This window comes from Oncorhynchus mykiss, chromosome 11 (assembly GCF_013265735.2).
Source record: "Oncorhynchus mykiss isolate Arlee chromosome 11, USDA_OmykA_1.1, whole genome shotgun sequence".
Classification (NCBI taxonomy): Eukaryota; Metazoa; Chordata; class Actinopteri; order Salmoniformes; family Salmonidae; genus Oncorhynchus; species Oncorhynchus mykiss.
In genome coordinates this window covers 24,634,974-24,651,590 of record NC_048575.1, presented here as the reverse complement: position 1 = coordinate 24,651,590, position 16,617 = coordinate 24,634,974, and the positions used below count along the sequence as shown (strand labels likewise).

General features: G+C 43.0%; 1 protein-coding gene across 3 annotated transcripts in view; it reads left to right on the top strand.

The window, feature by feature from the left end:
* The window catches only part of LOC110535527 (NEDD4-like E3 ubiquitin-protein ligase WWP1), a 58,222-nt gene that overhangs the window by 10,620 nt on the left and 30,985 nt on the right, over nucleotides 1–16,617 (top strand). For 2 of the 3 annotated variants that reach the window (XM_036935226.1, XM_036935224.1), the window contains exons 2-3: nucleotides 5,864–5,923; nucleotides 10,295–10,524. In XM_036935226.1, the coding sequence (XP_036791121.1) occupies nucleotides 10,316–10,524 (209 nt within the window). In that variant the 5' untranslated portion in view covers nucleotides 5,864–5,923; nucleotides 10,295–10,315. Of the gene's footprint in view, nucleotides 1–5,863; nucleotides 5,932–10,294; nucleotides 10,525–16,617 lie in introns of all 3 variants that reach the window. The other variant, XM_036935225.1, reaches the window with a different exon arrangement.

Below are 16,617 nucleotides of genomic sequence, written 5' to 3'. Positions count from 1 at the left end.
GGCTGCTCTCATTTTCGGGCAACGTTCCTCCCTGTTTGCAATGCTTCACTAGAAACGTTCATAGCTTTCTTAGCTTTTCTAAGGGGATGTCGGACTCTGCGCACACAGCCACAAAGTCCTGAATAAATTCTCGTCTTGAATCTGCTGATGCGCTTGCACTAGTAATGGTTGTTTTGAAGAGGCATGCTCTGGCTAACACGGTACTTTTCTTTGTTTTTCACATGGACTTTAGACTAAGTGTTCACCCATTTTTACGGGTCTAATAGTATGTTGACTGAATTTGCAAAACAGCTTATCGCCTGATGACTCCTAGTCCTTTGGGTATTGCTATGCTCTGAATTTAGGGTCTAATATATTTTATTTATCTATCGACGACTTGGTTGACATGTTTCTCAAAGTAAATGCCAAGTTGTTGGGTGACGTAAGGGACCCACCCCCCTCTCAAAACACAATTATTTCTTTAGGCCTACTCATCTGTAATTTTTACAATTATGAAATCATTTAGGTTACTACAATTAGGGCTTTTTTTTGTATCGATTTCAGCCAAATTATGGAAAAGGCTGCATATTCCATTTTTATGACCAAATTCTGCGATTGTCTACATTTTCTGCATAGCGGAAATCATAGGATTTCACCTTGTTCTAGGGCCCTATCACACAGGCCCCGCCGCATGTGGCAGGGCCATTACGGATTACTAAGGAAGACCCAGCCTTGATCTGCCCAACAATGCTCCTACCAGACTAACTCGATGCATTTTATGCACACCTCGACAAAAACATCGCTGTGCGTGAGCGCTCCCACTAACGAGGACTGGCTGATCTCTCAGAGGCCGATGTAAGCTTTTTTTAATCAAGTCAACAATTGCAAGGTCGCTGGGCCGGACGGTATTCCAGGGCATGTTCCTCGAGCATGCACTGGACAACAGGCATGTTCACAGTAATTTTCAACCGCTCCTTGTCCCGGTCTGTAATCCCACATGTCCCAAGCTGACCACCAATCAGTCCTGTTCCCAAGAACTCTAAGGCTACATACCTAAATGACTACTGCTCTGTAGCACTCACCTGTAAGCATGAAGTGCTTTGAAAGGCTGCTTATGGCACACATCCATCATCCCAGACACTCTAGACCCACTCCAATTTGCATACTACCCCAACAGATCCATAGATGAGGCAATCTCAATTGCACTCCACACTGCCCTCATCCACCTAGATAAGAGGAATACCTATGTGAGAATGCTGTTAATTGACTACAAACCAACGTTCAACACCATAGTCCCCTTCAAACTCATCACTAAACTTAGGACCCTGGGACTGAACACCTCTGTCTGCAACTGGATCCTAGACTTCCTAACGGGTCGACCCCAGGTGGTGAGGGTAGGTAATATCAGCACAGCGACGCTGACCCTCAACACGGGGGCCCCACAGGGCTGTGTACTTAGTCCCCTCCTGTACTCCCTGTTCACCCATGACTGTGGCTACGCATGACTCCAACACCAAGTTAGCAGATGACAGCTGCACCATTGAGCATCTTAACTGGCTGCATCATTGCTTGGTATGGCACCTGCACCTCCTTTGATCGCATGGCGCTAAAGCGGGTGGTCCAGACAGCTCATTACATCACTGGGGCCGAGCTCCCTGCCATCCAGGACCACTATATCAGGCGGTGTGAAAGGAAGGCCCCGGAAATGTGTTGGCATACTGCATTTTATCTGCATGAGTCTCCTGTTCTGTCCAAATTAGCTCCATCTGCTTTACAATGCCAGCACAAAGGTCCAGTTTGTCTCCATCTTTGAAATATGATATGTAGACTAGAAAGAGGAAGAAGGGAATAATCAAGCCACTGACTGTCACCCTCAAACATTGATAGCGTGCAAATTTGTTGTGGACAGACGCACGTAACATAAATGGTAGTGGTCGACAGACTTAGGGATGCGATGACTAACGAGGAACTTTATTCCGGTACGCTGATGTTTTTTCATCACTAGCAATATGGTTTCCAGCCAATTGGTGACAGATTTTAATGTGAAAATTCTCAAATCTGCAGAGATGTTTCCATCAAACTGACTTATTGCGGCTGAAAGGGTGTGTGATGACATAGTGATGGGGGGGGGAATATTATTACCAACTATATCGTATCACTTTTGTCAATATCGCAATATAATTTTTTTGCCTGTTGGCTGTACCTGCACCAAAACGTTTGTATATTCTCTTCATAGCTTGTTCTCCAGCTTTTTATATAGGGAGCCAATTAGATTTCAGGACTTTTATTTGCATGACTGATCAAAACTTGTTTTCTCATGGCTCTCGTCCCTCTGCAGTAGACTTATGGTGAGCAATATGTTTGAAACATCAAATCGCAATCAAATCACAGTATCAAATTGCAATACATATGGTATCGGCTCGTAAGTAGCGTGGTAATATGGTATGGTGAGGTCCCTGGCAAGTGTACCTGCCCTATTAGTGCCCATAAAAAAAAAAAATGACGGTTAAATTGCCATGTACCGAATACAATGATAAGTTGAATGGGTTTAAACTCTTTTTAAAAACATTTAAAAATGCGTTTGTCAACTGTTTATAGAGCAAATATGCCCATTCTGGTCTTGGCACATGCCAATAAAGGCGCTTCCACTGCCGTTCTTGCATAATTAATTTTGCAAAAATGGCAAACTTTTTAATAAATAATTATAAAAAATCAAACATCAGTTGATTCCTGAGTAAATGATTTGTCATTTAATTCTTGCTGACCTCACGGTCAAGCCAATGCCTATGTGCCAGGAGTTTCTCCCGGTCTTTCTGTATTGGCTAACTAAGGCCAAGTTCTTTGCGTTAGTCCACCAGACTCTGTGCATTTGGGGCAGGAAAGTGCCTGGGAATGAGATTACCTGTGCTCTTGCCCTCCAACCCCAGACAGACTTCCAGGGCTGAGGGGATTATAAACTGCTCCCTGGCCTCTCTGTCTGGCTGGCAGTATCCCTTTTTCATTAGTCAGCCTTCTGAATTAGAGACTGATGGCAGCTTACTGTTGGTCTCTGCTCTGCCCCAGTCCTATGTCTCTCTACTCCTATTCTGTCTCTCTCTACTCCTAGTCTGAGAGGCCAGGGTACTCTTGAGGAGATATTGCTATAGGTCTCTGCTGTGCTGTCAGATTAAGCAGAACATCACTCTTTTTATCCACAGAGGAAAAAATAAAATTTCCTTTGCAATCTGCACATTTAGGATGGACAGCTATGATGCTTTTTTTCTTTTTTTAATGCAGCCTGTTCATTCAGCGCCAGACCGACTGAGCACTTCTGTCTTTGAGGCACGACGTCACTGTAATGGTCATGACATTTTTGCTGACCATAATTGGCCAGCCAAATGACCGCGGTCACCTTTAATAACTGTTTTTGAAAGCAATATTTGACGCACATTTTCTCCTCCACTTCTGACTGCATGTGCTGCCATAGAAATATAATGAATTGTCGTGTCTTTGGCTATGCCAGGTTAAGTGATATGACATGCTATTCTATAAAATAATTTATCCGTAATTAATATTACCTGATTGAGCTAATCATGTAAATGTAATTAACGTTGTAGTAATGTCGTTGTGTGGTAGACGGGATACTCTCTGTTCCTTCCTAACCTGCGTTTGCAGCTGCTGTTGCTAACTCAACAGCTAGGAGGTATCACTTCTGTAGTGAATAAGAATTCAAAGTTCATGGCTTCATTCTGTAGTTCTCTGAACCATTCTGACATCGGACCGTCGTCCTCGGAACAGGAGGTTATATTGTCGTCAAGGCTTTAAATGGGAAGGGAGACGAGGGCGTGTTTGAAAAGTTTTATAGCCCATGTCCCTTCACAGGGACGGGCCACTGATTTGAGCAGAGCCCTATCTTATGAAAGCCCAAATTTCACATTTTAGAAGCTAAAATCACATTTCATCACATATAATTTCATATTCAAACATTTAAATTGAACAACAATTCCATGTGAATCCGATAACTCTGATGTGTAGACTTTCCACTGTAGAGTTTGTCATCTTATCATTGACGAGAATGTCTCCGATGACAACCGAACTGACATCATATTCATTAAGTACCACCGCATATGTTCAATTGTTCGGATTACCAGAATATAGTTCATTTCCCCCCCCCACCTTCTGATGTTCCCAGAATCTCTATGTTAACCATGGTGTTTGCAAATGTAACATCAGTAGGGTAGAGAGGTATTTATGACTGTCATAAACCTACCCCCAGGCCAACGTCGTGACAGAATATTGCGAGTGTACCCATAGGAGCAAAGCGGGAGGTAAACGTCTTATTTAAAGTGTTAATTTTTTTTTTTTTACGGTTATTTCAATTTTCATGACTGTCTTCATCCATAGCCTTCGGTTATACAGTAATTGTGCCAGCCCTAGATGTCACGCCGGTTCACCTTTTTAAGGTTATGCCAACTATCTGTTCCCCTGTCATGTCGCTGTTACAGCTGGAGGCGTAATGATGCTGCGAGTCTCTTGGTTGTTCGTTCAGCTGGTCAGAGGTTGTTAATCTCAGACATTGGTTGGTTTCCATGCCAGATGCACTCCGTAATGCTGTGTCATTGGTTCTGATGCCAACATCCCCACTCTACCCTGTACTTCGCTTCCCACATCCTCCCCTAGTCTCCTATCCTCCTCTGGTTGGGCTGCTCTGTGTCTCCAGACGGAGGCTTGGAGGGGATCAGGGAAAGGTTTTTATCTTGCCTGCCTGCCGGTAGTCTCTGTGCCACTCGGCTGAGCTGGAGCTAATGCAAGGCAGACGCATACCGTCCGTCCCCCTATGCCAGCCAGACTGGTACAGGAGAACAGTGGTGTGAAGGAGAGGACAGGAGATAAAAGGTGAGTAAAGGACAGAGGCGTTTTGCAGAGGATTGATAAAGTGCCGTGTAGAAGTGAGGGAAGGGGACGAGTGCAGTGTGTTGGAATAGGGTGAAGTGCCCTTCAAGGTCTTCTGGATTCTGCTCCCTCTCTAATGACTTCCATGAGATGTTTGGATGAAGCCCCGGGGCCATCTATATCAGGCATCTCACAGTTGGAGTGCTGATCTCGGATTAGTTTGGGCCTGAAGATCATAATACATAGCCTATTGATTATATGGAAAAGCGGGACCTGATCCCCCTGGTCTAAAGACAATGGAGGCTTTCTCCTGTCCTGATGAACAGTACTTCACCCTTAGTCAGCTGGGAGTCCTCTGGCGCCACTCATCTCAGCCTTTAATGCTCTGAGATGATGGCCTTGCTTGCCCTGTTTACTCGTGAGAGTATTTTACACTGAGGCAGTCTGAGACAATTTGTGGCAATTGGTGTGCATATCTGCACTAATAATAATGGTTTGTGGCTGTTTTCATGTCCCTTTGCTTTGCCAGTGAGTAACATGATTTTCCTGTTTTTTTTGTTTGTAGCAAAATCAGATGGCTATGTTTCTGTGTGGTGTTATTCCCTCAGAATTGAGTGGTGGTGGCGTATGTATGCTGACAACGGATAATTTTCTTAGCCCGCGCTCTATCTCTCGTCTCCATCTGCACCGTTATCAGTTTGGAGCTCCCTGAGCCTGGGTCTGTGGCTCTCAGCTTCTGAGTACACGACTCCTAGCACCCCATCTGTGTTTGGACAGGAAGGGAAGGGATCTTGTGGTAACCATTTTATCTTGGCAGTTTAAGGACATTCATATGTTACTCCTCTTCACCAAACAAACCATACATCAGAACTTTGTTCAGATAAAGAAAGTTCCCCCTTTTTTCTTTTCCCTGTGACTGGTTCTGTTAGGTTAAAGCCTTTGCACAACCCAGATCAGTGTTAATATAACAGCTGACAGTGCATGACTAACTACTCCCGGTCTCCTGTTACAGGGCAATCATGGGCCACGGAGTCGGCTGAGGATCCGGAGGGTTCTGCAAAACGCACCAATCGTGAGTAGGCATGTAAATTTGCCATTCTATGACTTTTTTTCCCCCCTGGATGTGAGCTCGAGCTCATGTTAGCCAAGGATACGAAAGGTACTGTGCCTTCAGAATGTACCCACACCCCTTTTTCCATATTTTGTTGTTACAAAAGTGGGATTGAATTGTCATTTTTTTGGCAACTCAAAATACTCTGTCAAAGTGGAAGAAACATTCAAAAATTTGCATAAAAAATAAATAAATATGAAAGATAAAAATATATATTTTATTGGATAAGTATTCAAACCCCCCTGAGTCGATACATTTTAGAATCACCGTTGCCAGCGATTACAGCTGTGAGTCTTTCTGGCTAATAAGAGCTTTGCACACTTTGATTGTACAATATTTGCACATTCTTTTAAATTCTTCAAGCTCTGTCAAGTTGGTTGTTGATCATTGCTAGACAGCCTTTTTCAAGTCTGGCCATAGATTTTCAAGCTGAATTTAAGTCAAACCGAGTGGCCTAGTCACAGAACATTTCAATGTCGTCTTGGTAAGCAACTCCAGTGTTCTATTTGGCCTTGTGTTTTAGGTTATTGTCCTGCTGAAAGGTTAATTTTGTCTCCCAGTGTCTGTTGGAAAGCAGACGAAACATGGTTTTCCTCAAGGATTTTGCCTGTGCTTTGCGCTTTTTATCCCCCCCCCCCAAAAAAATCCCTAGTCCTTGCCAATGACAGTCATACCTATAACCAATGTTCCCTCAAATTTTTGACAGATCAGTTCTGGTCTGCTGAGCGCAAGCTTGAACGTTGTGAAAATTCGGTGCAATGCTTCCAGGGCATGTTTACTGTGAACAAAGGCTGTACCCTCTTTTTAAGTAAGCCACAGTAGCCTTCTTGGCCACTGTTAAAACTATTTGATCATAATGTAGGCCTAGCAGATTGGCCTACCCGTCAAAAACAATGAAGAAAATGAATCCCGTAACATTTTAACATGTTAAAATAGCTGTTCTCAGCCTACAATACATTCCGTGAGATTTAAAATAAAAAAACATGCAGGGCTTGACAGTAACCTGTTTTTATCCACTTGTCCAGTAGACCAGGTGACAGTGTTTTGATGCAAGAAACCACTTTACAAAATACAAATTAATTATTATTCCCATATCATTATTACAGAGAATCTGACAGATTATGCCACCCACCATCCAAAGTGTAATTAGTGACTTCACCATGCTCAAAGTTTTTTTTTATTTTTTATTTATTTTTTTCTCTCTCACCCATCTACCAATAGGTGCCCTTTGTTGCGAGGCATTGGAAAATCTCCCTGGTCTTTGTGGTTGAATCTGTTTTGAAATTCACTGCTCGACTGAGGGACCTTACAGATAATTGTGTGTGGGTTACAGAGATGAGGTAGTTAATCAAAAGTCATGTTAAACACTATTATTGCAACTTATGTGACTTGTTAAGCACAATTTTACTCCTCAACTTATTTAGCCTTGAATAACAAAATGGTTGAATACTTATTGACTGAAGCCGTTTCAACTTTTAATTTTGTATAAATTTGTACAAATTTAGAGATCATAATTCCACTTTGACATTATTGGGTATTTTTTGTGTGTGGTAAGCCAGTGACGACAACTTACATTTTTAGGTTGTATTGTTCCGCCGGTCGCCATTTCTGTCAAATGTCTCACGGATCAACTCTGTATATCAGCGCAGCCGATGTCCCCCTTGTGATTATATTGCCCAAAGATTTGGCTAATATACCTTCATTTTTTTTGTTGCTGTGGTGTCATTCTTGGTATCGTGATACTCGGTATGAAAGTAAAAAGTTATTGCAGGGGCAAGTCATTAATGGATAAAGAGTTCAATGTCCGAATACAGTTCATTGTATTGTAATTGGAAGCCCATATTCATGCATTCGGAAAGTCTTCAGACCCCTTGAATTTTCGACATTAGCCTTATTCTAAAATTGATGAGTTGATTTAAATTGTTTTCCATCTACACACAATACCCATAATGACAAGGCAAAAACATTTTACGTTTGCAAATTTATTAAATATTAAACACTATTATATTTAAGTATTCAGACCCTTTACTCAGTACTTTGACGTGCCTTTGGCAGAGATTACAGCTTCAAGTCTTGGGTATGATGCTACAAGCTTGGCTCTGTCAGGTTGGATGGGGAGCGTCACTGCACAGCTGTTTTCAGGCCTCTCCAGAGATGTTCGAGTCCGGGCTCTGGCTGGGCCACTCAAGGACATTAAGAGACTTGTCCCGAAGCCAGTCCTGCGTTGTCTTGGCTGTGTGCTTAGGGTCATTGTCCTGTTGGAAGGTGAACCTTCGCCCCAGTCTGAGGTCCTGAGCAGGTTTTCATCAAGGATCTCTTTTCTCTGTTCATCTTTGCCTCAATCTTGAGTAGTCTCCCAGTCCCTGCTGCTGAGAAACATCCCCACAGCATGATACTGCCACCACCATGCAGTGACGCGTAGGGATGGTGCCAGGTTTCCTCCAGACTTGGCATTCAGACCAAAGAGTTAAATCGTGGTTTCGTCAGAACAGAGAATCTTGTTTCGGCAAACTCTCAGTGGGCTGTCATGTGCCTTTTTACTGAGAACTGGCTTTGGTCTGGCCACTCTACTGTAAATGCCAGATTGGTGGAATGATTCAGAGATGGTTGTCCTTCTGGAAGGTTCTCCCACTTTCACAGAGGATCTCTGGAACTCTGTCAGTGACCATCGGGTTCTTGGTCACCTCCCTGAACAAGGCCCTATTCCCCTGATTGCGTTGTTTGACCGGGTGGCCAGCTCTAGGAAGAGTCTTGGTGGTTCCAAACTTCTTCCATTTAAGAATGAAGGCCGCTGTATCCTCGGACATTCAATGCGGCTGATTTTATTTTTTTGATACCCTTCCCCAGATCTGTGCCTCGACACAGTCCTGCCTCGGAGCTCTACGGACAATTCCTTCGACCTCATGGCTTGGTTTTTGCTCTGACATGCACTGTCAACTGTGGCACCGTATCTAGAGGTGTATGCCTTTCCAAATCATGTCCAATCAATTGAGTTTACCACAAGTGGACTCCAATCAAGTTGTAGAAACATCTTAAGGATGATCAATGGAAACAGGATGCACCTGAGCTCAATTTTGAGCCTCATAGTAAAGGGTCTGGATACTTATGTAAGTGAGGTATTTCTGTTATGGTCAATTTAGCAGAAATGTCTTAACCTATTTTCTCATTGTCATTATGGGGTATTGTGTGTGTGTGTGTGTGTGTATATATTGATAAATGTTTTATTTAATCAATTTTAGAATAAGCCTGTAATGTAACAAAGGGGATGAAGTCATGGGGTCTGAATACTTTCCGAAGACACTATCGGTGTTTCAGATTGCTGGTGACTTTTCTTAGTGTCCCACGTACCCTAGAGAGGTTAACGTCCCACCTGACCAACGTCCAGTGAAAGTGCAGGGCGCCAAATTCAAACAACAGAAATCACATACTTAAAATTCCTCAACCATGCATGTATTATACACCATTTTAAAGAAACTTGCTAATCACACCACAGTGTTCGATTTCAAAAAGGCTTTACGACAAAAGATTGCAATTTGTTAGGTCAGTACCTAGTCACAAAAAAAGATCTTTCCAGCCAAAGAGAGGAAAAATTAATCACTAACTCATAGGACTTCATGTTACACAATAAATGTTAGTTTTGTTCGATAAAGTCAATAATTTATGTCCAAATACCTCCTTTTCGTTCGCATTTAGTACAGTAATCCAAATGCGCAGGCACTAGGTCCAGACAAAGTCAGTTATATTGCTGTTCGTAGAAACATGTCAAATGATGTGTGTGTATATAATCAATCTTTAGGATGTTTTTATCAAATTTTCAATAACGTTTCAACCGGAGAATTCCTTTGTCTTTAGAAATGAAAGGGAGCGGAGCTAACTCACGAGCGCCCGCCTGACTGAGCACATGGCCTCTCTGGCAGACCTCTGACTCATTCCATTCTCATTCACCCCCACTTCACAGTAGAAGCATCGAACAAGGTTCTAAAGACTGTTGACATCTAGTGGAAGCCTTAGGAAGTGCAATATGACCCCACAGACACTGTATATTGGATAGGCTACAAACCTCAGATTTCCCACTTCCTGTTTGGATTTTTTTTCTCAGGTTTTTGCCTGCCCTATGAGTTCTGTTTATACTCACAGACATTCAAACAGTTTTAGAAACTTCAGTGTTTTCTATCCAAATCTACTAATAATATGCATATCCTAGCATCTGGGCCTGAGTAGCAGGCATGTTTACTCTGTGCACGCTTTTCATCCGGACGCCAAAATACAGCCCCCTACCCCAAAGAAGTTAAGGTTGTCCTTGTTTTGACCACCTTTGTTTTGTGTCTTCAGGCTTCCACTGTGGTGTATGACATGGCCACGGCCTCTTCCAGAACGGAGTGTAGCTATAACCACGGACCGACGTCGCAGCTACATGCCGTCGTTGCCTGTGCCAAACTCAAGCGGAAGAAGAGCTTGTTTGGGACGTCCATCTATGTGGAGGTGACAGCGGAAGGGGAGTCGCGCCGCACGGCAAAGTCCCACAGCTCCTCCAACCCCAAGTGGGATGAGCGGCTCACTCTGTAAGGAACCCTACCTTCTGTGTGTGTGTTCTTAATGTGTGTCGTGAGTAGCCCATTTAATTCGCTCACCACCTTAATCCCTTACTGTGGTCTGTTTGGTATGCTCTAGCAACGTTGTATTCCTTTCTGAATCAAGTCCCACCTTTTTTTTAAGAGTTAGACCAATGGTGTGTTAATTCAGTATGAATCGTTTTCTGTAGTGCTTCTTCAATCTAACCGGTTCTGTACTGGAATAGGAAGACGAGAGGGAGAAGGAATCTAGACTATTTTTATATTTAGCAGGATCCAGGCTACACATGATGTCTGAGCATTTGTGGTTAAACACAAAAGATGAATTTTCGCAAAGGTCTTACTTATCTGGGGGTGGTTCTGAGATGGGAACAGTGTGGATTCATTGGAACACTTAGTGGGCTTGTGGGAGAGCTGACTAACTACTAGAAGTCTGAATATCTCAAATACTTAGTCATCCAATCTGGGCAGATGGCCTACAGCACAAGGAAATGACGATGATTGAAAAACCAAAGCAGACATACTGTATCTTTCCTCTGAACACTCTGTTCCCAAAAAGAGCCTGTTGGCTTTATTGTTTTATTTCCCTTGTTGGTGCGGAGGTTTGAACTCTGCTGAAAAGACCCTTCTGTATCTGTTCAGTTGCAACTCCAGCAGAGCTGCCTGTAACCTAGCAGCTTTTATGGTTCTCTGGCTTTAATGAGTCAAAGCCAAATGTCAGGCTGTTCCAAATGACACCTTATCCCGTATGAATAGTGCACTAGTTTTGACTAGAGCCCTATGGGCCTGCTCAAAAGTAGTGCACTATTAATGCAAAAGGATGCCATTTCAAACTTGCCCTCAGAAACTCATTAACCAGGCCACTAATTGCCTTGATGGGGTAATTATCTCGGACAACCGCCAGGGCTCTGTTTGTTTGGTTTGTTTTTGTGTATGCTACATGTTATAGGAGTAGCTAGCTACCTGTCTGAAGCTCAGCTGTGGCCTTCAAGTCATAGTCCACTGGTTCTAAAACAAGCTCTATTATGGTGGCCTCTAGTATATTCTAATGCTAGATTGTATTTTCAACCAGCAACTGTCAGGAAATAACACTGATACCGTTTCAGTGTTGGTTTCATCAGCTGTTGTAAGATATGAAACAGGACAAAAATAATTTTGAATGCAAAGGGCCTTTAAAGCATCCTGTAATAGTCTCCTGACTTAATTTAACAGCAGGTAATTGGCAAAAAGCCTACCAGTATGCAAATTATGGAGCCAAATGAAAAGCTCTTTTAACGATGCAATTCGATCGGCTACTTACGAGTCACTCGCTTTAATGTCTTGCAAGTCCTTATGGACTTCATATCGAAAATACAAACGGGATCTTTAGTTTACTTGTCCCGAATTGATACCATGGAGATATAACTACGTTGTATGATTTATGATTGGTAAGGATTTATGAGGGACTTTATTCAGTCATTTTGACACCTTTTTAAATATATGTTTTAACTAGTCCAGCTTGCTGTTCGTCAATCAAAGCACAGTCAGCCTATGTGCCACCACTCTGTGGCTGCCTATGAAACACACCATGGTCCAACGTTGACTTTTTTTCTCTCTGGCCCGGTCTTGGCCAAAAATCTACTGGTCCGAACATAATTTTTGCTGGCCCTGGCATGGTGTAGTTCTTAAATGCATTGGGGTCATGCAGGGCCTATAGGTTTGTATGCTTTCGCTCTGCTAACATATGGAATTGTTTTAAGATTGTTGTACCATGGATCATTTAGCTATTTTATATAGAATTTTAGTACCCCTGTAGGTACTTTTTGTATTGATTTAAAAAGTGTGTGTGGACACCCCTTCAAATTTGCCTATTTCAGCCACACCCGTTGCTGACATGTGTATATAATTGAGCACACAGCCATGCAGTCTCCATGCACAAACATTGGCAGGAGAATGGCCTTACTGAGCTCAGTAACTTTCAACATGGCACAGTCTTAGTATCCCACCTTTCCAACATGTCAGTTTGTCAAATTTATCCTCTGCTAGAGCTACCCCGGTCAACTGTAAGTGCTGTTATTGGGAAGTGGAAATGTCTAGGAGCAACAATGGCCACACAAGCTCACAAAGCAGCACTGCCGAGTGCTGAAGCGCATAGTGCTTAAAAATAATCTGCAACTCTCATTACTAAGTTTCAAACTGCCTCTGGTTGAAACGTCAGCACAAGAACTGTTCGACGGGAGCTTCAGTTGTTATTTTGCTGACATTTCTTCCAGAGGCAGTTTGAAACTTGGTAATGAGTGTTGCAACCGAGGTCAGATTATTTTTAAGCTCTTCAGCACTCGGCGGTGCCGTTCTGTGAGCTTGTGTGACCTACCACTTTGCGGCTGAGCCATTGTTGCTCCTAGAAGTTTCCACTTCACAATAACAGCACAAGCTAAGATCACCATGCATAATGCCAAGCGTCGGCCAGAGCGGTGTAAGCTCGCTGCCTTTGGACTTCTCTGGAGTGATGAATCACACTTCACCAGCTTGCAGTCCGATGGCCGAATATGGGTTTGGTGGATGCCAGGAGAACACTACCTGCCCGACTACAATAGTGCCAAAAGTTAAGTTTGGTGTAATGGTCTGGGGCTGGTTTGAGCTAGGCCCCTTAATTCCAGTGAAGGGAAATTGTAGCGCTACATCATCCTATGACATTCTAGATGATTCTGTGCTTCCAACTTTGTGGTAACCGTTTGGGGAAGGCCCTTTCCTGTTTCAGCATGACAATTCCCCCATCTACAAAGCGAGGTCCATCCAGAAATGGTTTGTTGAGATTGGTGTGGAAGAACTTGACTGGTGCCCAACCTCACTAATGCAATTGCTGGGGGGATTTGCTTCCATTCAGGCACAATGTTCCAACATCTAGTGGAAAGCCTTCCCAGGAGAGTGGAGTCTGTTAAAGCAGCAAATGGGGGACCAACTCCATATTAATGCCCATGATTTTGGATTGAGATGTTCGACGTGCAGGTGTCTACATACGTTTGGTCATGTAGTGTATGTATACTTTAACATTGCAAGTCATTACTCTGTTCTTTGTTTGTATTAATTGCATTCATTTTAGTTTCTAAATTGGTATGTGATTTGAGAATAGGACGCTTCCCCTTTAAGACAGACGTTCCAAAAAGAGAGATTGACATGGCTATAGTCGGCTAGCCAAGAGGAATGCTAGGCAGGGTTGCCATGTCCTTGATTTTCCCTCAAAATTAGGCTACTTTATGAAAACAATGTTGCGGGTGAAAATGTATTGGTTGCAGGTTTTTGGGCTACTTCTAAGTTGCACGGTGAATGCCATGGCATTTCCGTTACAATATATTTCACGATCAGGTAGTGAGTGCAGGAGTGTTTGAGAGTGCTGCAGCTGAGTCATGTGAGAGGAGACAGAGCAGACAGGACTTACCAGTTGTAGATTGTCATTTATGGAGACTATTACCTATTACTTTCCAACCCTTTTTCCATAAAACATATTAACACGCTAGAACTGATGCGCATCAAGAAATAACGGTGACATTGTACTGGAAAACTACTAGGGGTGCACTAGAGCACATTAGAAAAAGTCGCTTGGAGGTGGTTCAGATGGCATTTTAATGTCTACTTTGCTCATGGAAAGCCGCATCAAGCGAAGTGTTTTACACATGCTCAGAACTCCTTTGCGTGCTCCTATTATAGGGAACATTTTATTGGGGGGGGGGGGGGTGGGATTCCTCAGTGGAAAATTCCATTAAGCGTGGCCAATAATACATTTGCATCTGTTGGCCATCCAAGTATCCTATTAAATGATATGCCATTGTAGCCTACCATTTGATAAATATGTTAAAGTCCTCGCAAATCAATTTGTGCCACTTGTGTAGTCTAACTGGAGCTAGTAAACAGATTTAATAAATAGCCTATAACTATATTATGCATATTAATGGACATGTTTAATTAGATTGTTAAGTCAGAATAGGCTACAGAAGAAACACTGTTGTTGACAAACATATTCAGTTCATATTATTTGAATCAGTGATTTAAAATTACAACCCCATCCTCTGTTGCCTTTTCCTGCAGGCTATTGGGCAATCACTTCTTTCTTAGAAATCGCCTCACTATTCATGTTGAATGAATTAGTTTGTCAATTTGAACTAAGCAAGCTGCTAAATCGTTTAGCCTACGCAACATGTAGGCAATCTGAAATTAGATGTAGGGCTATAGGCTACCTGCGTCTAGCTAAGAAAACCATGGCAAAGTTGAATTACAGTCATTTTAGTCTGTATTCCAGCATTTCCCAAGCTCTGTCATCAGGACCCCAAGGTGTGAAAGTTTTTTTTTTTTTTTTTTGTCTTAATTTGAAATCCGCTTTGTAGTGTTAAGACAACCAAAACGTGAACCCCTTGCGTACTGAGGACTGAGTTTAGGAAACCCTGCGGTAGCCTATGACGATAGAGCCCCACAGTGGAAATGTCATAAAACCTAGTGGTCAAACACAGAAATGGTTACATTCATTTTTAAAAACACTTAAAATAAGGGTTGTTTTGTGTAGGATTACCCTGGCGGGATGTTTTGAACTATGTAAATCTCTCGGACAAGTTGACTTTTATCAATATTTTTGTCTCTTTATTCGAAAATGCTAATTGTTGTCAAAGTAGACATCACGCAAGACTACAAGCTCCTGCACATCTCTAGCTGGCACCTTTGCTAACATGTAAATAAATGTTGCCAATTTATTAATTACTACATTTAGCTAACATTTGATAGTTAATCCAGAGATGTTTTTCTTTTACCCCTTTTTCTCCCCAATTTGTCCCATCGCTGCAACTCCCGTACGGACTCGGGAGGCGACGGCACTGCTTCTTGACACAATGTCCGCTTAACCCAGAAGCCAGCCACCAATGTGTCAGAGGAAACACCGTGTCAGCTTGCATTGCGCCTGGCCCGTCACAGGAGTCGCTAGAGCGCGATGGGACAAGAAAATCCCTGCCGGCCAAACCCTCCCCTAACCCAACTAGCGGTGCAGTGCTTTAGACCACTGCGTCACTCGGGGGGTCCGATCCAAAGATTCTTACCTTTGCCTTGATTCGGTAGTCTCGTCCAGATCATATTTGTATTTCTTTATGATAGCCACATTAGCAGCTAATTAGCATTTCATTTGTTGGGGTAAATACAGGCAAACATATTGGTTTTAAAGTCACCTCGTCTAAGAGGGAGTACTCATACTGTTGTGCTCTGACTTGTAATTTCTATAATCTCACAAATGACCATTTTATAATGGATTGTCTTAATATCTGGCACATAGTAATGGCACAATTGCCAGAAAATGGCGTACAATTTTATTCAACTTAAAAAAAAAAAAAAGCTGGTTCAAGTATTTATTCTGCAGAGATTGAGATCCTCTGTCCAACTTTCATCACTCACATTCTCCTGTTGGATTTATCTGTAGTTTATCAAGTTTGGAGACGACACAACAGTAGTAGGCCTGATTACCAACCATGACGAGATGGCCTACAGGGAGAAGGTGAGGGCCCTGGGAGAGTGGCACCAGGAAAATAACCTCTCACTCAATGTCAGGAAACAGCAGAGGGAGCACGCCCCTATCCACATCAACGGAACCGCAGTGGAGAAGGTTCAAGTTCCTCGGCGTATACATCACTGACGATCTGAAATGGTCTACCCACACAGACAGTGTGGAGAAGGTTCAAGTTCCTCGGCGTACACATCACTGACGATCTGAAATGGTCTACCCACACAGACAGTGTGGAGAAGGTTCAAGTTCCTCGGCGTACACATCACTGACGATCTGAAATGGTCTACCCACACAGACAGTGTGGTGAAGGAGCAACAGCGCCTCTTCAACCTCAGGCGGATTAAGAAATTTGTCTTGGCCCCTAAAACCCAGTTTTACAGATGCACAATTGAGCGCATCCTGTAAGGATGTATCACCGCCTCATACGGCAACTGCACCGCCCGCAACCGCAGGGCTCTCAAGACGCCCTCCATTACACCTACATCACCTGATGTCACAGGAAGGCCAAAAATAAGGTCATGATCAAGGACCTCAACCACCCGAGCCACGGCCTGTTCACCCTGCTG